The following is a 25,787-nucleotide window of genomic DNA, read 5'->3' on the forward strand; positions in this document are numbered from 1 at the left end:
GCATCTCCTCCTAGCCAGTAAAGTAACCATATTAAGTTCAGCTCCACTGGAGATCCAGTGGCCAGACGGCCAAAGAGGGATATCTAACTTGAAGCTAGCAGCCGTGTTTAATATCACTTTGTTACATTAGTACTTCAGTCTGGATGAAAGGGGAAAGCACAGCAGTGAATACATATACACCAAAAAATATGTTTTTATTGTGAATTTACAACTAAACCCTCACTGATGTGAACAGAGAACACAGACTGGTGTCAGGCTGGTCCGTGGCAATGCAGCACTGATTGTACTTGTGAGAGAATGTGTGGCCACGAAGACCTCAGTGCATAATCATGAAGGCCCAGGTTTGGCATCATCAATGTGTGTTGTGTGTGTGCAGGTGTGTGTATGTATACGCAGTTTACAAAGGAAGTAGTTGGTCATTATAAGCACCATTACAAACCCCTCTATTCTAGGGGCTTCCTCTAGTTTACAAATGCTTCATAGATTAAAAGTGGCATCGATTATTACAGTATAAACACAATTTACATGTAGTATAGAGGAGAGCGGACAGGCTATGAAGCTAGCTGTTACTGTTGCAAAGACATGAAATCTTCAGAATGGCCGATGGGATTGTATCTTGTTGACTACAGAGTTTTGTATAGTAGTACAGTGCATTCAGAAGTCTACGTGGATGTGTTGCTAGCACCAGTAAATATGAATTATTCTAGTCAGTAGGAAAGATGGAAAAGCATAGTTTAAATATGCAGGAGTCATTCAAGCTCAGACATGGCTACATCTCAATAGTCCATAGTGGGTTCCTTTCCTCTCCTAACCTTTATCATAATCTTTTCTCCATCTTCACTCCATTAAATTAATATCCGGGGAAGGAGAAATGTGTTTACTTTCATGTTTCCAGGTTTGTTCAGTCATTTACCTGAGGGGAGGAAATGAATTTATTTCAGACTATTGGGACTCACCCTTTTCTTCCACCTAAGCTGAGTTCTTTAAAAAAACTCAACCTTTAGAGCTTTCTGCAGTCCACATGCCCTTCAAAGTGGCACCTGATTCCACATATCATACAACAATAAACCCTACAATTAAAAACCATTCACACTCTCAATAGTGCTTTACACACAGCTGAAGTGTGTCAGGGCAATATGCGCTTCACTTGACTAAAATCTTTCATACTGCCTTATTCAGCTGGCGTTTTTCCACAGAAATTGTATCTATGATATGTAGAATCATCTTTGGCAATCAAATGAAGCAGTCCCTCCCCCCACCCCCTTCTTGTCTCTTTGGTGGCGAGCCCTTCTCACTGTTGGAGCAAGTAGAAGTTGCCCCAAACCACTGATCCAGAGTCAGAGATGTTTGGCCTATTGGGAAGTGTGAGCCTGACAATGGATTAGCAGCTGCTGGCAACATCTGCCCGTTTCAGTCTTGTGATGGTTAATGGAGGATGATCTGCACCCTCATCTTCAGTATGTCTCCCAGCTGTCCTGTGAGGTAGTCTTTATCATGTCTGTCCTCCAGCTCAGCCAGCTCCTTCTTCCTGTAGAGGGGCATACTGCTGATCTGAAGGTAGTACGCCCCTGGGTGGAGGGCCTTCTTCTTGCTCAGATGCAGGTAGCTGATGCCGTCTCTCTGGTTGATCTTGAAGTAGCCTTCTTCGTTTCCGTAATCAATGCTGTAGCGCACATGGTCGCTGAGGGTGGATAAGGCCGGGGTGAACTCAAGGATGTGGTCACGGTTGCTCAGGTCGCTGATGTTAAGGTGAAACTGCAGGGTGTCCTCGATGTCCAAACTGGCCAAGCTGACCTTCTCCTCAGTCAGCTGCAGAAAGAAAACGTGGTCCAACTGAATGCAGTGGATTTAACATGTGATATACAATACAGTTTGTTTTCTGTCATTAATCAAGAGAAGCAAAAGGACAAGTTGTACACATAGTGCATACAAACTGGGCTGTTGACAGGACTTTAGCAATAGTCAGGCCGTGAGTTCTGCCCCTACTACCCACAGAAAAATTTGACCAGAAAGCAAACAGCATTTTTAAATTACTTGGACTTCACTGTTGACTGTTCAGTTATACTTTTGGTCTAAAGGCCTATTGTGGTTACAAGGCCTTCCCAACATTGCCAGGAATAACATTCTGGGAGGTAAATGCTGAATTCATTATTTTGCCAACCTAAAAGTGGTAAATCTATACATATTGAATCAAAGATAACTGGAATGAACTTATAAAATGCCTATCCTGTCTGTCCTATTAGTTTTCATAGTCCTCTCAGGTTGCTAAAACCCTGAAGCTCCCCAAAACTTAGAGGACTCGACCTCTAAGTGATAGCTACATCCTTGCATACTGCAAACAGACAGACAGATTACCTGCATGTCTTCCAGAGGATCTTCTTGTGTTGAGTTGGTGCTGCGACGTTTGCGTCCCTTCTTGGGGTAGCCGTTGATCTTACATTCATAGCATGCCTCAGGAGACAGAGAATTCTCATCCTCCTCACCCTGTCCTCCTTGTCCAGCACTTGAGCCACCATTACTAAAGCCCATACCTGTGACGCAATGCCTGAAACAAAGACAAAGCCATCAGTCAACTGGAAACATCTACAGACATCTTTCACACATAGCCATTCATTCACACATGTACCCTTGTCCTGCGCGGAAGTATCCAGGTGGACATCCACAGAGGTATCCCCCGTCTGTGTTGGAGCATCCAAACTTGCAGGGGTTCTGGCTGGTGGAGCACTCGTTGACGTCTGCGCAGCCTCCGCCTGTCTGCTCGTAGTTGAAGCCGGTGGGGCAGAGGCAGCGGAAGCTTCCAAGGGTGTTGTGGCACGATGCTCCCCCACAGATCTGACTGTTCAGGCACTCGTTCTCATCTGGGTCACAGGAAGTTGACGGGAAGTAAACAAACAAGAGGCCATTCCAGTTGAAGAACACAAACAATAGTGGGAAAGTCTGCCATGAACGTTGTAAATATGTCAAGAGAGATTCAGGTTTAACTGGCCAAAGCTTATTTTCGGATATACACAGAGGCACACAGAGGCACACACACACATTGTACCACACAATAACTTTGTCTATGCCTGAGCTATTTCTAGTTACTTTACTTACGTCCAGAGTTTGGTGTCCTTTTTGTCCCTTGTCATCGTCATAGTTTGTATTTTTTGTCTGTTTTTATTGATTAGGAGTGCACATATAATTAACTACATGTAAATCTTTCTTAGGTTTTTAAGTAGGATGCTGAGCATTTTGTTTTGCTGATGACCTTACTGCAGTTTCAGAGGGGTTGAAAGCCAGACAAAAGAAAAAACATTTTCAACATATTTATGTCAGAGTGACAGGAAATAGGTGAATGATGGATAACTTGTTTTAAAAAGGCTCCAGACCAGACTCCAGCCCAGAGCATCATGGCTGCATGGTACATACTTTGGTAACCAAGTCATCAGGATGCCCCAAAAGAAAGAATTTTTATATTTGCTGATGAAAAGAGCGGTGGTATTACTCACCCACACACTGGTTCCATTGGTAGTGCTGCAGGTACCCTTGTGGGCAGCTGCACCTGTATCCACCCACCAAGTTTTGACAACCGTGCTGACACCTGTGGTTACCATCACATTCGTCCGTATCTGTCCAGAACACACATATACAACCAAACTACTGTCAGAGCCTGTTTCTATAATGAATACTGACATTGGAGTTTTAGTATCAATTGTTTTCAGACCTTCACAGGTTTGTGCGGTGGAATCTAATGAGAAGCCCCGCTGGCAATCGCAATTGAAGCTCCCCGGAGTGTTCTGGCAGACACCATTGGAGCCACATAGATTGGGGTCTGATGCACATTCATTGTTGTCTACACAGAGAGGAGGGAAGGTTCAGACAAGGGTAACACAGGGAACTTGATATGAAAGGCTGATTATAACCCTATTTTGGATGTGCTGAGTCATTTTAAAATTTGTGGAGACTCGAAGAATAGGGCAGATCACCGTTGAAGAATCAAATCTCTCACTTTCTGATGTAATCTCAGACCACGAGAGGTAATCACAAACATTTGAGCCATGAGCATTTGATGAAATAATCTAAAGTCAACGTCCATTTACAAGCTTTTCCCAGAAATAAGGTAGTAAAGATTATTCTGTCAGACATCACAGACAGGCTTTTGTGACTGGAATCTACACAAATCTGAGCACAATCATGTACTTCCAAGTTATTTAGCAACTAACATCAAAGCAGAGACGAACATAATCTTTAAATGTCAGTTGTTTAATGTGTGATCCTGGGTCTTTTCAGTCAGTTGAGATTTGAAGTCTCCTAATGTGTTCCCAGCTGGTTTGCTGAATAGTCAACATGTGTCTAGTTTCCCTAAGCACCGCCTGGCAATGCACATATGGCTTTCAAAGAAGTGCTGCTCTAAAGGAAGGATCACTGTCAGTCATTATACTGGATAAGGACACATACTGCTTTACAGCAGCAGCTTGGAGGAGCAGATATACTAGAGGGGATGATAAGGTACAGTATTTGCAATACTGGTTCAACGGTTCATTTCGGTAACAATATTTGTGGCCAATGAGGACCTGACCAGCATCCCATGTCAGCAGAGGTACGATTTGAACAAGTGTTTTGTGTCACACCCATGTTACACCTAAATTAAAAACACATCCACACCTACTGTATGTCATTAGCCTGGAGGTTATTCCTGTAGTCAAAACTGAGCATTCCCTGTCTCTGATTTGAAGTGAGGTCATGGGAGCTGTTTTATGGTCTGTTTAAAAAAAAAAGCTTGTGATCGTCATGGCGATCCACTGCAAAGTTCCATAACTTTGCTAAGCTGCCATGACTCCGAACCAGTCCAGCCTAATAAGATCAGTGTAGTCCATCGGCCATAGTCCATTAACTCTGAATGACAGTTAGTAAAGGTTAAACAAGTGGGTGCTTCAGGGGTCTTTTCTGAGAAGATACTAAAAGAAATTACACTGTGAAAGATCAAATCGTGTATTAGATACACGGATAGTTGTATAAAAAGCCTTTCTAATGACAGATGTGCAGTATTTATATGTTATGCATGTGTTTATTTACCAATGCAGGCAGTATGATGCTGCGTGAAGCCAGGAGGACATTTGCAGGTGAACCCACCGATGGTGTTAACGCATAAGAACTGACAGTTATGCTGTTTGGTCGAACACTCATCCAGATCTGTGAAAAGAGGAGAAGTTGTACAACATAAAACCAGCCATAAATTCAGGAGATGGAGACATGAAGTTAAAACTGCTTAGTAATTTATGTAGTGTATTAAAGTATTGTGGTTATAGCCGTGTGAGATCACTGCACGCACTACTGTATGTGGGCTGCAAATTCCAGTCCTTCTACAGTCCCTGACCTATAAATGAACTGCAAATGAACCAGACACCGGAAACACAAAGGGGGGACTGCAAAGGGAGGGGGGGACTAAAACTATGGTAAATAAAGATAAAAGAGGTCCTAAAACTGAACATCATGTATGCACTTGTTTAGACTCTCAAGCATGCCTGATAAACAGAATCACCATGTCAAAGGCCCTGGATGTAGGCTGCACTGTCATGAAAAAATGTACAGGACAGGGGAGCCGACCTGGAAACTAAGTCAAGCAAGAACTTCAACTTCAACTTTATTGTCCTCTAAGGGAAATTTGTCTCGCAGCCAAATACCTGATACTGATTGCTACTAGAGCAGCACAGGGCTTAATGTGGGCTACTCTTGAATTTACAGGTTCTGTTTTGCTCTGTGTGTATGTGTGTGCGTCACCTCTGCAGCTCTTTCCATCTTCCTGTAGGATGTATCCACGTGGGCAGGAACAGAGGTAGCCTCCCTCCGTGTTCTTACAGATAAAGTTACAAGGCTTTGGTGCCTGTATGCACTCATCCACATCTAGAGGGAGAGGTTGAGGGTAAGACAGAAAGAGTGAGAGACAAAGAGAGAGAGTTTGATCCTGTAGCCAGAAATTCCATAAGGGGAGATGATGAGACAGACAGACTCGGGCTGCATTTTTCAGAGAAGTGTGCGGGCAGTCCACCCACGTAGTTTCAGCTCTTTACTAGACAGCAGGAATGAGAATGGGAGGTACGCATGGTAGGAAAAGAGTCCATAAAGTGTTAAGTGCTGGAGGTGAAATTAAGCCTTACCCACACACAGTGTGCCGCTGATGTCAGTAGTGTAGCCGGGTTTACAGGTGCAGACATAAGAGCCCAAAGTGTTGAGACACTGACCATTCTTGCACAAGTTCCCCATCACACGACATTCATCAATATCTGCACGTAAACAAGAAAAGTTATCTCCAGATAAAAATATCAGTACCATATATTACCTGAATAACAGTGTATGGTCTATGTCTCGGTTGCTTTCAGAGAATAATCTGCCAAGAACTGGATTTTAATAGCGAATAACAGCTGCATGCTCCAATTCTGCACTACCTTAGGAAAATTTTGTTCTATGCTTTGCATCAGCGTTGTGTCAAGTATTAAAGTATTGATTTTTACTGGCAACATAAGAATCAATAGTTTAGAGGTAATCAGCCAACAACAACCATCTGTTAATTTAACACCAACATCAGTGGTTTCATCTGTTCAAATCACGGCTGAGAAATTTACAAAGCATAACAACTGATGTCCTACTTTCCCATCTGGACATGTTTCAATCGTTTCAGAACACAGAATATTAACTTGCAGTGGCCCAAAACTTGTTGAGATAATCTGCCAACTTGAACAATTTAACTTTATTTTTTTATTATTGAGGAACCTCATAATCATACTGAAACTGTCAGCAGGGACCGGTTTGGAAAACATCACCGCCTGTTGACACAGACTGGCACTAACAGCGGTTTTCTGGTATGTTGGAGGAAATCTGTTTAACAACTAAACAAGTACTTGTGGTTTAAGGCTAAATGACGCAAAACAACCAGTATGGTCATTTTAACAATTTTAGATTCATTATATAAAATTTAGAAACACACTAATGTTAGCTGTATTCATTTAATTTTAAAGAAAATTTGTCATTAATTGTAAAAAACATTGCTGTTGATTGATGATTGATTCTCGATTTTTCAATGTGACATTTATTGAACCTCTAAAGTCTCTTCAGCATTAAGATACCTCTGCCATCAGTGCTGTACCCAGGTCCCAAAGGACACATCCTCTTGTACTGAGTGGTCCCAGGCAGGGGGCAGAGCTCACAGTTGTTGCCCCAGCCTCTGCCTCCATCACAGCAACACTGTGACTTAGTCACCATGTTCCTGTTACTAGACGTCATCTGACATAGAGTGGTCAGTACTTCAGTGAAGCAGAAGCCTTCCCGGTTATCTGGAGGGTGGGAAACAAACGTGAGAGAGGGACAAGCAGACAGGCCCACAAAAAAAAAAGAAAAAAGAAAGGCAAGGCCTGAGGAAAGCTGACCAAACCACCCAGACAGGACCTGGCCTCAGAGAACCAGACGTAAATAGATAACCCACACTGCTCTATCACTACTGTCTGTAAGGAGTAAGATAACCATAAAACCAGAGTTTACAAAATCTCCCAAGAGTTTTTCTCACCAACTTCAGCACATCACGTCTATCCAGAAGTTTATATTTAGATTAGGGGGGAAGGCTTTGAAAGGATTTCCTTTGCCTCTATCTCGACAGTAACAGACGCGTGTTTTTTTAACGAGACAGTCGAGACGGTCATGGAACGGTTAAATTCCCATTGAGACAAAAAATTACTTTTTTAGCTATTAACCAAAATTATTTAATAGCATAAAACATTTTTAAATACATCAATTAAATTCGAAATTATTAATATTACTTTTTCATTTTGTTTAGGCTCTGTCACAAGAAATCACAGATGGTGGACAGCAATTCTTGAGAATATTAAACTGATCCTGGGTCAGGACATTTCATTCCTACCTAATCCATATGCATTGGGGGACTCTGCCCCTCTAAGAGGGATCCCATAAACTCCAGACAAGGTGAATCCACACAGTCATCATGCTGGGCCTAAAGCTCATTATACAGTGCAAATCGGTGTATCTTTCTCCATCAGGTGTATGGGTGTATGGCTATAGTATAAGCCTACAAAGAGTTGACATACTGGATGGTATGCCTGTTAAATGTGTACCACAATGGAGGAAATATGATGATCTCATTACAGGTCCGTGGTGCTCTATAGGGCATGCCCCATTTAAGTTTAAGGCAAACTTCTTCTGCTAAACAAACCATCACGGGTGAAAAGTTTTAACCACCGTGCAAGTATTTTGAACCTACCAAGCTTGATTTATCTTGGTGTGGCGACACAGGCTTTCAACCCCTGTAGTTTGATGTTGAAATGTAAATCTATAAACAGTAGACAACTAAACATTTGAATGCAGTTTATTTATATGTACTGTATTTATATTTTACTTCTCATGTTTATCCTTTTTCTTTCACTGTTGGTGAAACATCTTTTTCAAAGATTATGTACTGCTTTCTGTCATATATTGTGGTGTGATGAAAAAATAATAAAAACTTTGGTCATAAAAATAGATAGTAGAGATATTAATATTGTTAGAGGGAGTAAAATGGGTGATTGAGTGAGAGGGAGAGGTACAGTATATCTTATTGATGTTCATCAAATCCAGTCCCAGTGGCTGGATCTCAGTTAATTTAACAATTTGTGACACTTTAGGATTATTTAAATTTTTTTAAAAACTGTCTATCCAAGTATTATGTCCTATTCCAACATCCTATTCCAGTCACAGAGCTTTTAAATACAGAAACAAAACGCCACTGAATAAAGGTGTTTTCATTTGAGTTTAACTTTACAGCCTCATTTCCTACAGGCTGAATTTATACAAAAAGACACTTCTGAACAAATTGGGGTTAAACAAATTAAAGATGCAGTGAGGTCACAAAAGATGCTGATAAAAAAATGCCACTGAACTCCAGGATTTATAGATTCATAACAATGTACGTACCGATACATTCAGTATGTGTGGGGTTAGCGTTGAATCCTTGGTCACATCTGCAGCGGTAGCTTCCTATTGTGTTCTCACAGCGGCCGTTCTTGCAGATACCTGGTTTGGCTGTACACTCATTCAGATCTAACACAGACACACATGTGGACAGTGTAAAGAGAAAATGTAAATACGTAGGACTTTCTGTTATATATCAAACTAAATGAAGCTAAAGTGGAAGTTCAAGAAGAAAGTGCACACATAATACATACCCTGAATAACACATTCCTCACTTTTTATAGTTATAATCATGTTCATTATGTTTGTTTCCCACTTCTCACAAGGCCTCTACCCAAATGAATCATATCTTTCTTGATAAGTATATACACGTATATTCATATTTCCCCCACTGGCTTGTCATTGTATCATTGTCATTCATTGCTCCACCTTCACTTTACCACCACCAACATCTAAGACTTGGAACAGCTTGGCATTAGGAACGCAGCCTATAATAATAAGACATCATCTCACCTACGAATACAAGTTTATATCCCTAAATTATTGTATAATCTTTGCATACAAATGAATTAGTAATTATATTTAATCATGTGTAATCAACTGATTATTTCTAAAGGCAGGATGTAAAAAAACTGTATACATTTTCAAAGTAAATTTTTTTAAGAGGGAACCTTGACATTTTTGCCTGAAGCTGCTAAAAACTATGTTGTACAAATATACAGAGTTTACATGGGAAGGATTCAATGAGCCCCCCCTAGAAGTTTATTTTTGTGAGTTTGCAAAGTCTCTGAAGGCTCAAGTCCACTGTATAACAGTAACACATTTTCACTAATTACCAAGACAGGATATGGAGAGGTAAACAACTCCTAAGGTAGAATTAAATCCACAACACACAACTAGCTTTGTGCATTGTTAGACGAAAGCGGATGAGTATCAAAAAAGATTTATTTTATCCAAAGTAGAGCCAAGATTTAAGGCCATGAACTAGAATGATGGTTCATTATTTCCTACAATTGTACACCGTGATAATCTTACCCATGCAACCCTCTCCGTTGGGCTGACGTGTGTATCCAGGGGAACAGATACACATGTATGTACCAATCAGGTTCTTGCAGGTCATGCCTCTGCTGGCACAGTCATCTACACCATCTTCACACTCGTTCTGGTCTGGAAAACAAACAGCATATTATAAGTAAGAGGATGCACAAGTATGAAGAAATCTATGCGAGCACTTTCACCAGTGATGTAACAGACACTCACACACACCGCACTCCAGAGTTTAATGTAACTGTCTAGTTAAACACTGAGCTCTGTAGTGCTAACAGGCGTGTATAGGGAGAGTTGGTGGTCTGTTTAGATCTCTAATGTAAACAATGACGCCATAGACACTGAGAGGTTCCTCCTGTCTCTGCGCTTCCCTCCAAATATAACCGTTGCTATGGTGCCCGAGCTATCTGAGAGAGCGGAGGTGTAAACAGTGACTCGGCCGGTTACAGTTTCCAGAGAGTGTTTTAAGTTCATCAGAGACAGAGAACCCTTGAGGTTCTCACAGAGATAGTGTTATGTAACTTCATAGATGGGGCCAGCATGTCTCTATGAGGTACTTTGTTTATTTTCTACCAACACTTTCCAGTAAATGGACTATGACTGAGAAAGAAAGCTGAGTGAATGGGTGAGTCATTTAAATGTAGTACCTTTACACATCCTCCTGTCCTCACGCAGCACGTAGCCTGTGGGACATTTACACTCGTACGAACCCACCACGTTAACACAGCGGAAGGCACACAGTAGAGGATTCTGGGAGCACTCATTGATGTCTGGATGAGGAACAGAAGACAACAGGTTAGAGTAGTAACAAAGGATTACAGAGATTGCATGATGGAAGTGAGAGTGCAGACATAATTTCACATACCTTCACAGGTCATCATTGGTCCAGGCTCAAAGCCATCATCGCACGCACACTCAAAGCCGCCGATCACATTAGTGCATGTGCCGTTGCCGCAGGGATTGCCGATATCGCACTCATTAGTGTCTGTATTGAAGAAAGTTACATAAACCCCAATAAGCATGTTAACAGGTGAATGAATCAGTGACAGTACAACACAGACAAAAAGAGGAGGAAGATGAGACAATGGTGGGTAAACTGGCCTTCACATCTGACTCCACTAACATCCAGACGGTATCCCATTGGACATTCACAGCGGAAAGAGCCGTCTGTGTTGATGCACTGGCCGTTAATGCACGGGTCATTGAGGCATTCATCAATATCTGCATTTATAAAAACAGCAACATCAAGAAATTAACATGACACAAATATAACAGACAGTGAAGATTCAGTGTTAATAACACACATACCCTTTGGTTCGTCGTCTGCCCCCCGTTGATATCCCGTATGGGGACAGAGAATAGGATACGCCTCTGGAAGCATAAGATGTGAAAAGTCATGAATGCCTATAAATAATGCACATAATTCTGTGCATGAGCTTGCAGGCTCATGAGTATTTCTCTGTTATAGGAAATGTACGCACCCTCTCCCTTGCTTGGGCAGATTTCACAGGGGTCTCCCCAGCCTTGACCTGGCATTGCATTGCAGCAGCACGCTGCCTTGGTGGTGTTCTGAGGCTTGGGAGTCTGGCAGCGCCCATTTTCAAACTTGGTATAGCAGTAGTTCACTCGGATATCTAAGGGCCAACACACAGAGAAAAAAATTAGACTGAAGGAAACAAAGAGGAATAATCAGGAGAGTGAGGAATCGAATGAGATGTTAGTTTTTTGTTGTTTATTCCACCACTTTTACTTCATCTTAAAGGAATAAGACGAACATTAAGTTATTTGTTTTCTTGCTGAGAGTTACATGTGAAAATAAAATAAAAAATCTCCTTACCAGTGCATCGAAAGCTCACTTCTTACACCAATTATATCGTTTGTTTAATCCATTCAAAACATTTTTACACTTCATTGACACAAATTCTTCCAGAAAACTGTTATTTGGGTGTTTCTGTTTGATAGAAGTTAAAATATATTAAATTATGAGCTAATGTAATGTTAAAAATAAAAATCTGAACTTCATAAAAGTCTGCGATAGTGAGCAGAAATATTCGTTTTTAATGGACTTTTTATTTAACTGCCATTAAATAATATCTACGTTTATCTTTCTATTAAGATATTGTTACAACCTCATTGAATTCTAGTAATAATTGAAGAAAACTGAATCCAATCTGGATCTTTTGGCCATTGCTTACATAGATCACTGTGATATTTAAAAACCACCATCATCACAGAGATGTGTTTAAATGTGTCTAAAATGAACATGCAGCAACCAAAAACAACTACTTAAATGGCCTAAATGTTGAACAGTTAGGGTCATGTTTCTGTGGCCAAACAGGACTTGGTAATAACAGTGGTGAGTACAGTGTTCTGCTTACCTGTAGGTACTGTAAAGTGACCAAAAACTACATCATACTTTAAGTGTTAAACCAAACGTTTAAATTTGTTGGTGTAGTATTGGTTGTGAGGACAGAAGTTGGCTAATTATCTCTAGCCAGTGATCAGTGTTTGCCAGTCTCTCCCTCTCTCCCTCTCTTTGCTTCTGAGGGCTCTTGTTCCTCCTCGACTAGGCAGGCACTTACTTGTAATGAGAAGCATATGGTCGCGCTCTCCTGCTAGCACTGGCCTTCACTGAACTCAACACAAATAAGCTTTCTGACCACCATAGATCACACACACACACGCATACACACACACATATACACGCACACACACCTGGCTCAGAGGCAAGGATCACTTACATGAACACCTGGTGCTTTGAGGAGAATGTCAAAGAGTGTCATGTTACTTTCCTCCATGAAACTGATTTGTCAGCCTTTCCGCAAAAGAGATTTATGGCGCTCTGTGCACAGCTGTTGTGCAAGTGTGTGTGAGCGCATGTACACATGTGCATCTACATGTGCATATGTCATTTCTATTTTGTAGTTTGTGAGGCTGTAATGCATGAATCAAATGTTCAAATGTTTGTGCTTTATTGATTTGGTAATCTAAAATGTCAGTGCTATGTTTGTTTGTTTTTTAAATCATAATAATGATAATATAAACTGAAACATAAAAGACTAAAAATGTATCCAGATAAATCAAAACTTGGTGTGACAGTGGTGACACAAATCTGATGGTGGTGACAGGTATTTAATGGTCATGATTATGGAAATTTGCAAAACCACAATGGTATTATAATAATAATTTAAAACATATTAATTGGGGAGCTCTAGAGGCCTAGTGGTTAAGACACATACCAAATACTGATATTGCAAACAATATCTCCCCATGTTTCTCTACAATCTACTATAATAAAGGCACACTGAGAGGTTGCATGTCTGATGGCTTTCCATTATGCACTGGGGCAGTGGAATTATCATCAGCATTCAGGGGTTGGGTGGAGTTTTCAATTTAGTTGTATTATTTAGTTGTAGTTATAGTTCCAATTGTAGAATTCCCTTTAAAAGATGGTAAATGAAATTAATTAAAAGATGATCTGAGCTTCATAAGTATGTTCTCAGATGGAGTGACCTCTACAGGAGTTCAGGTGATTTCTACAGGACACAGAAACCAGGTTCAGACCAAACTGCAGCTTCTGATTAAGCACTCATGTCATTTTAACCCAGACGTAGACTTAAGACTTTATGAAGACCTCGCGAAGTCCTTCTATGTCTTCAGCACATACTTTTCTTTTGTGCCAAAGATTGTTATTGTCACAAAATATGACTTGTTAACATGTGTAGGTGTAGTTTTTCAGGGTGTGCATGTAGAAGGCCGAATTTAGTTTATGATGCAGTAGTGCTCGTATGGTCCTATATCAAAGGGGGTTTATATCACAACAATGGCTGGCTCACTGAACATGATCCAACTTATTCTGAAAGAAATCAGTATTCTGTGTCAAATTATTGATTTAAATATGATTTTATTGCATCTGGTTTATTCCCATTTATTCCCACAAATTCCTTTTAATTTCCATAAATTCCCAAACTTTGAAAAATCCCATAAATATTTTAAATATGAATAGCATGACAGAAATGGTTTTCATCACTGCTGTCATCATGACTCTCCTCATTGTCTCCATGTCTGTGCAGACTTTTAACAAAAACAATGGTTTTCTCAGTGGGACAGGGTTTGTCCTTGTCAAAAAAAATCTCTTTTACTGCCCATGTTGCTCACTCTCCAACCAGCTCCTCCTGTTTATCCCCCAACCCTCACGTCTGACACTGGAAAAGTGAAATACAAACTGTAAACTGCCTCACTGAACTGATGATGTCATTGCTTGAGTGTTTGGAGGGGGAACTCCCTAACAGAGGACTCAGCAAGCCCCCACCCAACCCAAAAACACACGTATGTACATAAACAAACACACACACACACACACACACACACACACACACACACAGTGAGGAAATGGAAAAGTGATCTGTTCAGAGCCACCCTTGGCCTTGTTGAGGCAGCAGCAGCAGAACCAGCTGGAACACAGTGTGCTATCATGAAAGAGCAGGAAAAGTCGAACACCACTGACTGCTGCTTAGTCTCCAATAGCACTCAGAGACAGACTATACAGATTCCTCGGTATTTACACTTTGCACTTTAAACTTGATGCATAAGATAGTTTCATAGTTTCTCTTTCCCCCTCACTCTCTCACATTCCCACACACACACACACACACACACAATTACCTAAACATCTGCGTCCGGAGGTCGAGATCTGGAAGCCTTCGGGACACAAACAGGTGAAGCTTCCTTCAGTGTTGGAGCACGTTCCAAATGTACACATCTCTGGCGACTGGGAGCACTCATCAATGTCTGACACACAAAGAAGAACGATATCAGCCACCGCATCAAATTTATAAATCAAGTTGTACCATCAAAATCCCACCCTGCCATGCTTCACTGACATCTAATTTTTCCTTAAACTACTGTCATAGCAGCAGGGATGAAGTCATACCAGTATGTCATGGTCTATCCAATTGTGATAAAACAGAACGTAATCTCACTAATGGATAGTTGGATAGAGGCGTATTCTGTGGAATAGCCTCTGTGTCACATGTTCGCTCATCACAATGGCCAGCTGCTGCTGTTACTGATGCTGAGAATTCAGCGCCGTTCCTCCCTGCTTCCAGGAACAGAGCACAAAGCAGGAATGTGTTGAAGTCTGCCCAATATCTCTTCATCAGCCTCACTGTATAAACAATCTGAGTGTTCTGGCTTGTGCCCACTCCCACTTGTGAAAGGGAGAAGAGGGGCGATCCGTAGCAGCAAGGCAATCAAAGAGAAGGAGGAGGCAAAGGAATAGTGCTTGTACACTTTAGCAGAGCTGGTCTAAGCTGTGATCCGTGCATGTGTATACAGTATGCCTGTGTGTGTGTGTGTGTATTACGACCAAGATATTATGATTATGATATTTTATGACTTCAGTCCGAGTTTCCTGTTTTTATTTCTCATGTTTTGACTCGATGCAGAAAGCACTGGCTTCAGGCTGCTGTACCTTCGCAGGTTTCCTCATGGAGATAGTAGCCAGGTGGGCAGATACACCTGTAGGAGCCTTCCAAATTCGAGCAAGTTCCTGCACCACATGTGCCTGGATTCACTGCGCATTCATTAATATCTGAGAAAAAAACAGGAATATACTGTAAATCATACATATATAGGTTCAAATAAACCGGAAAAAATAAAAAATGTTCCCTACCTGTACACATTCTGCCGTCCAAACTGAGCTCAAAGCCGTCATGGCACATACAGCGGAAGGTGCCAATAGTGTTCACACACTGGCCGTTTCTACACAAAGCCCTCTGCGTCGCACACTCATCGATATCTGATGAATGCACAGGAAGCACAATATATCACATGAAGGCATTAGCTCTCTTGCTTTTCTGTTGTATGAAGTCACATCCACAGATGCACGCACCTATGCAGTCACTGTTGTGTGAGTTCTGGAAGCCGGGGTAGCAGAGACAGTTGTACGAGCCCACTGTGTTCTTACAGGTCCCATTGCCACAGGGTTGTCTCTCACATTCATCCACGTCTGAAACCAGAGAGCAGCATCACAGCTTCACCTCAGACATTACTCACTTAGTGGAGTACAACACTGCTGAGACCAAGCAAGCAGCAACCTATAAGAACTAATGCAGCTTACCGACACACATAGACAGGTCCCGCGTTGTTTTGAAGCCATTGGGGCAGAGGCAGCGGTAGCTCCCGAGTGTGTCAATGCACTGACCAGGATTGCACACACCAGGGTTCTCAATGCATTCATTACGGTCTGAAAAAGGAGGAAAACAATAGTCATACTGTGTGAAATTCAGAGTCAAATCACTGCAAGGCTGTAAAATATACAGTTATAATAGTTGTTTAGTCAAATGACTACCTAACTAAACTACTGTTGTAACTCAACGAGGCAGTTTTATCTGATGTGGTAAGTAGAGCGTCTCAAACGTTTAAAAATCTGTACAGTATATTATGGAGTAATCATTCAAGATGCCACAAAATGAAAGGTTTTATATTGTCACTTTATGTCCCTCAGTGTACTTTTCTGCTATATGTTTTTATTCATCAAATATATCAAACTAAAAGTTTAAATCAATCATCAATTTCACACTTCTTCTCTTTCTTCTTTCTCTGTAGTTCTAAATAAAATTTAAAAAAGTCCTAGAAATGTGAGCATAATTCTAATAGTTGTCTATTGCCAGTCCATAATTTTGCTTCTCCCACTGCTGCCTGGCAAAGCTCTTGCTTCAGATATGTCATCTTAAGCCAGCTGGAGCACAAACGATTGACACTTCTCTTCTTTTAGTCAGACATCGGCGTGAAACTAATCCTGACTGGGTCAACATTCGATCTCTATGCAGTCTTGAGTCCATGGCCCAATTTTAGTACATGGAAAAACTTGGGGTGACTTAAAAACATTTGAAAAATTCTCCTAAAATCCCAAATCTGTTTCCTAATATTAATTAGTCAAACAGGTCCCTAGTCAAGCTGATTTCAACTTGAAGTTGGTTGTGTACTCTACGTTCTGTACAATGTCTGGCTTTGCAAGACAAACAAAATCTCACATTACACTGTATAAAATCTGAAAGTAATTTACTAACAATGATGATAATTAATGTTAATAACTCACATAATTTTGATTTCATTTAGTTTAAAATGACTTTACTGACTATTCAGATATTTGTCGCAAGCCACAGACCCACTAATATGGGCACTAACCACTAATATGGGCGTGTATTTATTGTTTCATAGGAATGGAAAATTAACTCTAACACATCATGACACATTAATTATGATGTATGGTAGCAGAGGAACATCATTATTATTCAATTAAAGCAAAAAAATATGTCCATTTTTAAATACTCACATTCTTCCTTGCAGCAATCCGTAATTTAAAAATTACAATATTTAATTTTATATTTGATTTAACTGTGGCTGGAGACAGTCGTGTAGGGTCATGATTGTCTCCAGCCACGGTTTCAGCTTTCTCTGGCAGGAGCCTGACTGTTTTGTTGTTCGGGAGTTGCGTGAAAAGCTGCAAGCAAAAGCTCTTCCTTAATAAAAAGGCCACCGTGAAGAATTCCTCCTCGGCTTGACTGTCACTGTGCTGCCTCTGGTGCTTTATCTTTGGCATAAAACTGTGCACTTCAAAGAGTTTCATATGACTGAGTTTGATACAACAGATTGAGGAGGCAAGACAGCATCAGGCCACAAGAAGACCAAGAGAAGTCAGCTTCATCCTCATGGAAGACCGCAGTTTTTTGGCTGTCTCCTCTAATCTTTTCTCTAATCCTGCTCCATGTTTCCGCCAATTCTGTATAATCTCCACTAAACTGTCTAAATCCCTGTCGGTTGAGTGAATAGTGACAACCATGCATCACACCAGTAATGTGCTGTATAATCTGAGTGCTGTTGACACCTTTTACCTCTTTAAGCTGATAACCAGCCTTACCTAGACACTGTCCTGTGGACGTGAAGCGATATCCAGGTTTACACTCGCAGCGGTAACTTCCTGGCATGTTCAGACAGGCGGCATTCTGCTGGCACACCGGTCCATTCTGACATTCATCGATATCTAACAACAGGGACAGAGGGTTTTAAAAACGCATTTTACATGTTGGCATCAGCTTCAGAAGAACTTCAGTGGAGCGCTGGCCTTACCTTCGCAAATCAGGAGCTTGTCATTGTAGATGAAGCCAATGGGGCACTCACACCTGAAGCTGCCAATCATATTGATGCACACTCCATTCTCACACACTCCTGGGATTTCTCTGCACTCATCAATGTCTATTGCACGAGGAAAAGACAAAGGGACAGGATAAGAACAAAACCTTTTTTTTTTTTTTTTTAAACACATAAATCTAAGAATAGGAAAATCTTACCGATGACCCGTCCAGTCGTGATGTCGATGTAGTATCCTGGTCTCTCGCTGCCACACAGGATCGCAAAATCATCTGAGTGGACGAGACATGAATTTATAAAGGTGTACTTTTAGCTTCTTATACTCTCTACACATACACTGTGTATGAGACCTCACCAGTGCTGGGCACAGGACACTGTTCACAGGGTTTATTCCACGCACGGCCGATGTTGTAGGAGCAGCAGCACATCTTTTTCGTCATGTTGAAGGTCAGCTCTCCATCACATGTCCTGTTGTCAGAGTAAAAGTTTCTGTAGCAGTAGCTCTTCCTCATGTCTAAAGGAGGGGAGACAAAGTTAAACATAAAAAATATCACCGCATGACTTCTTGAGTGATACAGTCATGAGAGTCCAGCATGTAGACCTACCCATGCAGTTGTTTCCTCCATTGACCTGCATGTAGTCCACAGGGCAGATACAGGTGTAGTTTCCAATGGTGTTGTAGCACTGGCCTGGGCCACAGATACCCGGTCGTTCACACTCATTGATATCTGCGCTCAGAGAGAAGCAGGCGGAAATTAGCCCATTGTTTTGATGAATACAGCGTCTGATTTACATTCCTTTAGTTGAGGCGCCACACAACTTATTTTGCTTATTTAAAGCTTACAACTTAAAAGACTACCTGTGATCTAAAGGTAGGCAGAATGAGTGCAGTAAAGAATATATCACGGTACAGATTTCCTACGTGAAACAACCATCCAAGGTACTTAAGTGGGTTTAACCATGAAATTCCACAGGAATGTGCAGCTTCCACCAAAGTCACAAATCTGCAATATTTGCTGCACTGTTCCTCCTCTGGGCAGATTTCTACTCTCTATTGTACACTCTAATATCGTTCACATACTAGGTCCAAAATGATGCCACAATCATGGCAGGACACAGGTTGTTCTTATTTCTATACTTTCTATGCTGTCTAAGTCAGTCTCTACCAGCACTAGTGCCACATAGCAAACACAGTGCTTGTTCCTTACAGCCCAACTAACAGCTAAACTGTTGATTGACCAGAGAGGTAGTTAATGTGCAGTCCTGGACTTCATAGAGCAGACACCCGCTTTTGTTCTCCTAGCCAACAAACACACACTAATTAAAATGCCGCCAGCCACATGTCATTGTCTAACCCTTCACCCCCTCCTCCTCTCTCTCTTCATGTTTCTCTTTTCTAAACACCCTTCTCATATATCTCTTTTCCCCCCCTATCTTTCATTCCTCCGTCTCTCCCTCCCTCCGTCATCTCTGGCCTGTCTACAGGGGACTCAGTGTACTTCCCCGAGGAGAGGGCTGACCACATCAGAGCCTCGCTCCTCTGGACACAGTTAGGCGCTCAGCTGTCTCATCATCCTGACTGAGCTTTGCTGGGTTAGCAACAGACGGGAACTAGAGCAGAGACGTAATGAGCTACAATGAGCTGCAGTGTTGTCTACGGGACAAAAAGGTCCAATATTTCTTTGTCTTTTTGCACTCTGTGCTTTTTCCTCTCTCCCCATGTGTCCTCGTTGAATGGAGGCCTCGACGGCTGGACTCAATTTCCTTCCCACTCAAACGTCCTAGGGCAAGAGCTAGAGAGGAATAGGTCAGCTTCATGTGTCTGTGTGCGTCTAATACCTTCACAGATTCTGTTATCTATGTTGAGGGCAAAGCCTCTTGGGCATTCACACTGGAAGCTGCCAAAGGTGTTGATGCATCGTCCTCCCTGGCACAAGCCTGGCAGCTCCTGGCATTCGTTGATGTCTGTCAGCGAGAGAAAGGAAACACTGAGCATCATTGTGGGTGGGTGTGTATGAGATGTACGAATGTCTAATAGCATGTTACTGTCTGACCCTCCAAGATGACAGTGATGGGGTTTGGTCTGAAACCCTCTCCGCCAGGACACAGCGTCTTGTACTGAGCTGTAAAACAGAACATAGCACCAAAGCCCATTAACCAGCAACAATGACACCAATCAAAGTGGGTTTATTGCAAGATTAGGCACATGCCCAGTTGGTTAGGCTCCTAAAAAAACACACACAAAAAAAAACAAACACGTTTTTGGTCACCAACTCGTTTCCTGTCACTCTCCATTGTGCTTTTTTTTCTGATCAGCCATCTCAGATCTCAAAGTTATCCACAGAGCCCGGCGGACCGGACATGACTGCAGCTACTCAGAATTACAAAACGAAAAGAAAAAGGTTTTGTTCTTGTCATAGAAGCAAGCATTTCCTTGAGCTGAAGAGGGTGAGTCATTCCCTGTAATGTTTTGAACCATCTGTTGGCAATTTCAAGTAAGTTGCACAAATCTGTCTCATCTTTACCAGCAACAACAATTACAGCAAACACACACTCATCGCATGACAAGAGCAGGCAGCATGTAGCCTGTATGTTGGCTGAGCAGCTAACTCACACCTTATCTGGCTGATTTACATTGTGGTGCATTTATATATTGGTGTTTTGGTTATTTTATCATCAAGAGAAAACCTTAAACCACTTTAAAGAACTTAGGGCAAGAACTGAGGGCAACAAGTGCAAATTGACTGATTGATTGATTTACTATGTCTTATGATACAATACAACTAACAGAATAGACTTGACAGGGTTGTTGATTAAAGCCAGTGAACCTTAAATTGCTTTCAAAACAGACATTCCCCATTCTCCTTTGGCTCTACAGATCTTTACTTATTCAGTGATGGAGGACTATGGCATGAGTTCACTAAATCTTTAAGCTACGCAAACTAACTTTAGTCTCACGGCAGAAGAATGCATGACAAAGTAGCAGAAATTCCATTGAAGCATTATTCACTAGACATTTGTGTTGGTTATGCATTCTTACTATCTGCAACTGACTGAAAATGAAAATCCCTCCAAATTTATTCATTGAAACTACAGACTCATGTATCAGCTCTGCAGTTGAGCTGCATTGGCGGAAATCACTTGTCACTCATATGTTGGGGGTGGGAGTTCATACATTTCATTCAGAGGAAGTTTTTATCAAAGTAAGTAATGATAACACTAGAATGCAATGTATGACTCAACACTGAGAAAATCTGGTGCACAGCCACAGAAAGCTGACCTGATACTACAGTGAGCTAACTATACGGATATTATCATCTTCACTGTAGAGATGATACAATCAGAATATCCATCAGTTATAGACCTTAACTTGTGGCTGCCTGGAGGCCTCTATTTGGCTGTAAAAGATCAAAAATCTCACTAGTAATTGTAATAGTGAAAATAAGCCTGAATGATGACGTTGCATTGACTCACTTGAGTTAACAGAAGGGCATGATTCACATGGATTTCCCCAGCCCTGGCCCAGAGAACAGCAGCACGATGCCTTTGAAACACCAACTCCGATCTCATTGGAGCAGTCCAAGCTCTCTGATGCATCACCTCGGGAACGAACATCCAAGTAACAGCTTCCAGAGCGAGTGTCTATATACAAACACACACACACACACACACACACAGGTGTTGACGTACACAGATGTGTCTTACCTTTCTTTGTGAATTTGTTCTATGATAAGCTAAGCTCAAACACCAGCAGTGTGTAGTGGGAACTTGTTGAATCTCACCTACACAGCCCACCCGAGTAGGATTGAGTTCAAAGTCCGCTGGGCAGTTACAATGGTAGCTTCCAGGGATGTTGACACACATCCCATTAATACAGATGGTCGGGTCTGCACATTCATTGATATCTGAGAAGGAAAGAATAGCAATATATTAAAAAAAATCATTTTTTCTGTCAATAAATCATCATCTTGGGAGGGGAGCAGTGATTTTTCCTCTATATCTCATGTTTATCTCTCCACTGCTCTTGCTCCACTCTTTTCACACTCTTTCAAACTTTCATAGCTTACGGGGGCATAAACAAAAGTATCATTGGGGCAGGCAGCTGGACTGCTGTGTTGACTAATCTTACCTGTGCAGTTGCCTCCACTCCTGTCCAGTTCATAACCAATGTTACATTCGCATCTAAAAAGTCCTGGAATATTCTGGCAGCGTCCGTTGACACAGATGTCAGCAAAGGTACATTCGTCTATGTCTGTAAAAGAGACAGAGTGAGAGAGAGAGAGAATGATAGAGGGGGAGAGAGAGGGGGAGAGAGAGAGAGGCAGGCCCAGCTGTGAGGGATTAGTGGATCATGGGATCATGGTGGAAAATTGGCAGCCAGCAATAGGAAGTGAAGGCCGCTCACCTCTGCTAAAGAATGACAGTTCTGGGGCAAAAAAATGCCCAGACATATCCAGACAGACACACACATACACTACGAGAGCAGTAGCCAAGGTTATGAAATTGTGCTCTTCCACATCATTAGACTCTGCGCAAGTCATTACTGTCCAGTCCTGCCTGAGTTGAGACAGCGAGGACTGGACAGGTTATTTCAGGATGTTTGACACATCAGCAAAATGAGGTCAGTCTGCTGCTCATTCAGTTCAGTCCAGCAATGCCTTATCACCCGGAAGCATGAGTCACACTTGTCGGCTACCAGTCGTAAATGTGTTCATATGTCGACTTTACCGTAGCTCAGCTCTGGTTTTCATACAAGATCCTCCCTCGGTTATAAGTGTACATGCAATCTTACATCACCTTAAAATTAAATCCAATTTATGTAAATTCTTCATCCTAATTAAAAACATTTAAAAAGATCTACTGCCTGGGCATCAAGTGAGCATATTATATAATATCACAGTGGGATCATCACAGACTTTGTCGACTGGTGCGAACTCGACCACCTTCACGTCAATGCCAGCAAGACGAAAGAGATGGTGACTGATTTCAGGAGGAATACACGTCAGACCACACCGGTGAACATCCAGGGACTGGATATCGAGATGGTTCGAGAATACAAATACCTGGGTCTTCACCTCAACAATAAACCGGAAGTAGCAAGTCTTTATTTTCTGGGGTGACTGAGGTCCTTTGGAGTGTGCAGGACTAGAAACGTTCTATGACACTGTGGTGGCATCTGCATTATTCTATGCAGTCGACTGCTGGGGACAGAAAAAGACTCAAACTGGTCAAGAGGTCCAGCTCTGTCCTGGACTGCCCCCTAGACTACATAGAGGAAGTGGGTGAGAGGAGGATAAACCATCATAAATAACTCCTCTCATCCCCTGCATGAGACCGTGGAGGCCTTAAACAGCTCCTTCAACAACAGACTGCTACTCCCATCGTGCAAGAAGGAGCGCTACCACAGGTCCTTCATTCCAACAGTTGTCTTTAACACGAGCATGACTTCATGACTTTTGTATTTCTTATTTATTTCATGTCATAATACACAAGCTGCTGTGACAAGTGAATTTCCCCAGTGTAGGATTATTAAAGTCTTATCTTATCAAGATTATGAATCCAAGATATGTCTGAAAGGTCAAACAAGAACTAAGTAGCAAATGTTAAGTAAAATATATTTTTTCTACTACTATTTCTTCCTACAAAATGTGATGTTGAAATGCAAGAAACACCACATCATCAACTAAATTCGAGAAGGAAACAAGATCCATTGTTGTTGTTGTCGCTTAGCAATCTTCTCACAACTAAAACCATTTAGATGTTAAGCATATTGTGTATTTCTCATGTCCAAAATGCTATCTCACTAGTTCCTGAAGGCAGCATCTGTTTGGATTGGTTGGATTGTTTCTCCAAACAGGAAAACAAACATCACCAGAGTAACACCAGATATTTTTGAATCACACAACATAATTTAGACGTGGGCAACAATTCAGAAGGTCTGGAACCAGGATGGTCAAGAATAGCAACGTTTTATTGGCTTACCTTCACAGGCCTTGCCATCAGACGTGGGGATAAAGCCCATGTCGCATTCGCAGCGAAAGCCTCCTGGCAAATTCAGACAGTGGCCGCTCTCACACAGGTTGCTGTTGTCTGCACACTCATCACTATCTGTAGCGGTGATCACAGGCAGATACACACAGTTAGGTAAACGCACAATGCATTCATGTGAAAATGTGGTTCAGGAAATTGGTTTTGTATGTGTGACCTGAGCAGAAGAATCCATCTCCAGAGAATCCTTCCTTGCACGCACAGCGATATGAGCCCATCGTGTTGTGACAGTCAGCGTTGTTGCTGCACAAGTGTGTTCCATTCGAGCACTCGTCCAGATCTGAAACACAACAAAGGCCAAAAGCAGTTACTTGTGTGCAGGTGGAAACTACTTCATCCAAAGGAAAGGACAAGGCTAATCATATTCCATTTTTCCGTTGTTAACAACACTCATGAAAAGACCAAAAACAAATGAGTTCATCCCTCTCTTTATGACTTCTCTTTCATGTCTGTGGGAAAACATAAAACTTGAAAAAAAGGCCAAATCATTTTCTAAAACTTACTGAGGCCATTCTCAGCCGGGGACGACTACAAGTTTAAGTATTTACAGGATGCTGTACGTTGGACTGACTCAAAGTACACTACAGTGTATACATACATGCCAAGTAGTGACACAGTGAAACTAGTAAAATCAAATGATCCACATTTATAAGTTTTTACCAAGTGGCAACCTCTGTGGCTGTGAAGTGAAGCCAATGTGAAAGAACCAAAAACTGCAGTTCCACAAACGACCACTTGAGGCTGGCTACAGTACAAGTCAGCCTCCATAAGCCCCCATGTTAAAATGTCCAACTTCACAGCAGAAATAAACATGTTTACAGCCTGGTACAAAAAACTGTTTTGGTCTCTATAGCTAATTCCCCCATTCATGACAACAGTACCGAGTCTGAATTTTTATATAACTCACCTACTAAAATTATATTAAGGCTTAAAGTTATTACTTATGTAATTAAGAGTGTAGACGCTTTGATTGACAGGTAGGTGCCATGAGAGGTGGCTTGTTTGAGCACCCAGGCATCATTCAGCCCGCCTCAGGTCTCATCAGTCTTACCTGTACATTTGAGGCCGTTGCCAATCCACCCTGGGGCACAGTTGCATTTAAAGCTTCCAGCTGTGTTGGTGCAGGTAGCATGTCTGTCACAGTTATGTGCTCCGATCTCGCACTCATTGATATCTGACAAAGAGAAAACAAACGAGAAGCCATGTAAGAAGAGAAACATAGACACTGCTCTGATGGTCTAATGATTTGGGTCTGCATTCTCGTTCCAGTGGGGTTCTTGGCATTGTAGAGCGAGTTGATGCTTGGTTTGAATTTTATAAAGACAACAGCAGGAGACGACAGAACTAAGTCTTTCTGGGTCACTGTCTTCATCCACGGAGAGCTGTATTTCAGAGCATAAGGCACAGACACATTCTCATGATCTCTGATACTAATAGCCTTCCTGCAGAGGTTTAATGAGCAGACCCAGTCTCTGGATTTTCATTGTGGAAATGTGTCCAGAGAGCTATAAAAAAATAAAAAAAAACAGGACAAGAGGGAGAACGATATCCTCATGCTAAGGCCTTGTTCTGTCTCCTCTGCTCTGTCTGAACTAGTATTTCTG

At 41.7% G+C, this 25,787-nt stretch overlaps 1 protein-coding gene across 2 annotated transcripts in view; it reads right to left on the reverse strand.

The window, feature by feature from the left end:
* Positions 1-169: 169 nt before the first annotated feature.
* The window catches only part of fbn1 (fibrillin 1), a 61,744-nt gene continuing 36,126 nt past the window's right edge, over positions 170-25,787 (reverse strand). Inside the window, exons 33-66 of one of the 2 annotated variants that reach the window (XM_010732549.3) lie at positions 25,235-25,357; positions 24,341-24,463; positions 24,118-24,243; positions 22,265-22,387; positions 21,918-22,040; positions 21,610-21,777; positions 20,190-20,258; positions 19,975-20,100; positions 18,741-18,863; positions 18,491-18,649; positions 18,336-18,407; positions 18,115-18,240; positions 17,906-18,028; positions 16,103-16,228; positions 15,875-15,991; positions 15,656-15,781; positions 15,455-15,574; positions 14,647-14,772; positions 11,463-11,615; positions 11,290-11,352; positions 11,083-11,202; positions 10,847-10,966; positions 10,629-10,751; positions 9,970-10,101; positions 8,938-9,063; positions 7,104-7,310; positions 6,138-6,263; positions 5,761-5,883; positions 5,056-5,172; positions 3,704-3,832; positions 3,489-3,608; positions 2,627-2,858; positions 2,356-2,545; positions 170-1,809 (exon numbers count right to left, since the gene is read on the reverse strand). In XM_010732549.3, the coding sequence (XP_010730851.1) occupies positions 1,426-1,809; positions 2,356-2,545; positions 2,627-2,858; positions 3,489-3,608; positions 3,704-3,832; positions 5,056-5,172; positions 5,761-5,883; positions 6,138-6,263; positions 7,104-7,310; positions 8,938-9,063; positions 9,970-10,101; positions 10,629-10,751; positions 10,847-10,966; positions 11,083-11,202; positions 11,290-11,352; positions 11,463-11,615; positions 14,647-14,772; positions 15,455-15,574; positions 15,656-15,781; positions 15,875-15,991; positions 16,103-16,228; positions 17,906-18,028; positions 18,115-18,240; positions 18,336-18,407; positions 18,491-18,649; positions 18,741-18,863; positions 19,975-20,100; positions 20,190-20,258; positions 21,610-21,777; positions 21,918-22,040; positions 22,265-22,387; positions 24,118-24,243; positions 24,341-24,463; positions 25,235-25,357 (4,664 nt within the window). In that variant the 3' untranslated portion in view covers positions 170-1,425. The remainder of the gene's footprint in view (positions 1,810-2,355; positions 2,546-2,626; positions 2,859-3,488; positions 3,609-3,703; positions 3,833-5,055; positions 5,173-5,760; positions 5,884-6,137; positions 6,264-7,103; positions 7,311-8,937; positions 9,064-9,969; positions 10,102-10,628; positions 10,752-10,846; positions 10,967-11,082; positions 11,203-11,289; positions 11,353-11,462; positions 11,616-14,646; positions 14,773-15,454; positions 15,575-15,655; positions 15,782-15,874; positions 15,992-16,102; positions 16,229-17,905; positions 18,029-18,114; positions 18,241-18,335; positions 18,408-18,490; positions 18,650-18,740; positions 18,864-19,974; positions 20,101-20,189; positions 20,259-21,609; positions 21,778-21,917; positions 22,041-22,264; positions 22,388-24,117; positions 24,244-24,340; positions 24,464-25,234; positions 25,358-25,787) is intronic. The other variant, XM_027281288.1, reaches the window with a different exon arrangement.

The sequence above is a fragment of the Larimichthys crocea genome, chromosome VIII (genome assembly GCF_000972845.2).
Source record: "Larimichthys crocea isolate SSNF chromosome VIII, L_crocea_2.0, whole genome shotgun sequence".
In the NCBI taxonomy this organism is placed as follows: Eukaryota; Metazoa; Chordata; class Actinopteri; family Sciaenidae; genus Larimichthys; species Larimichthys crocea.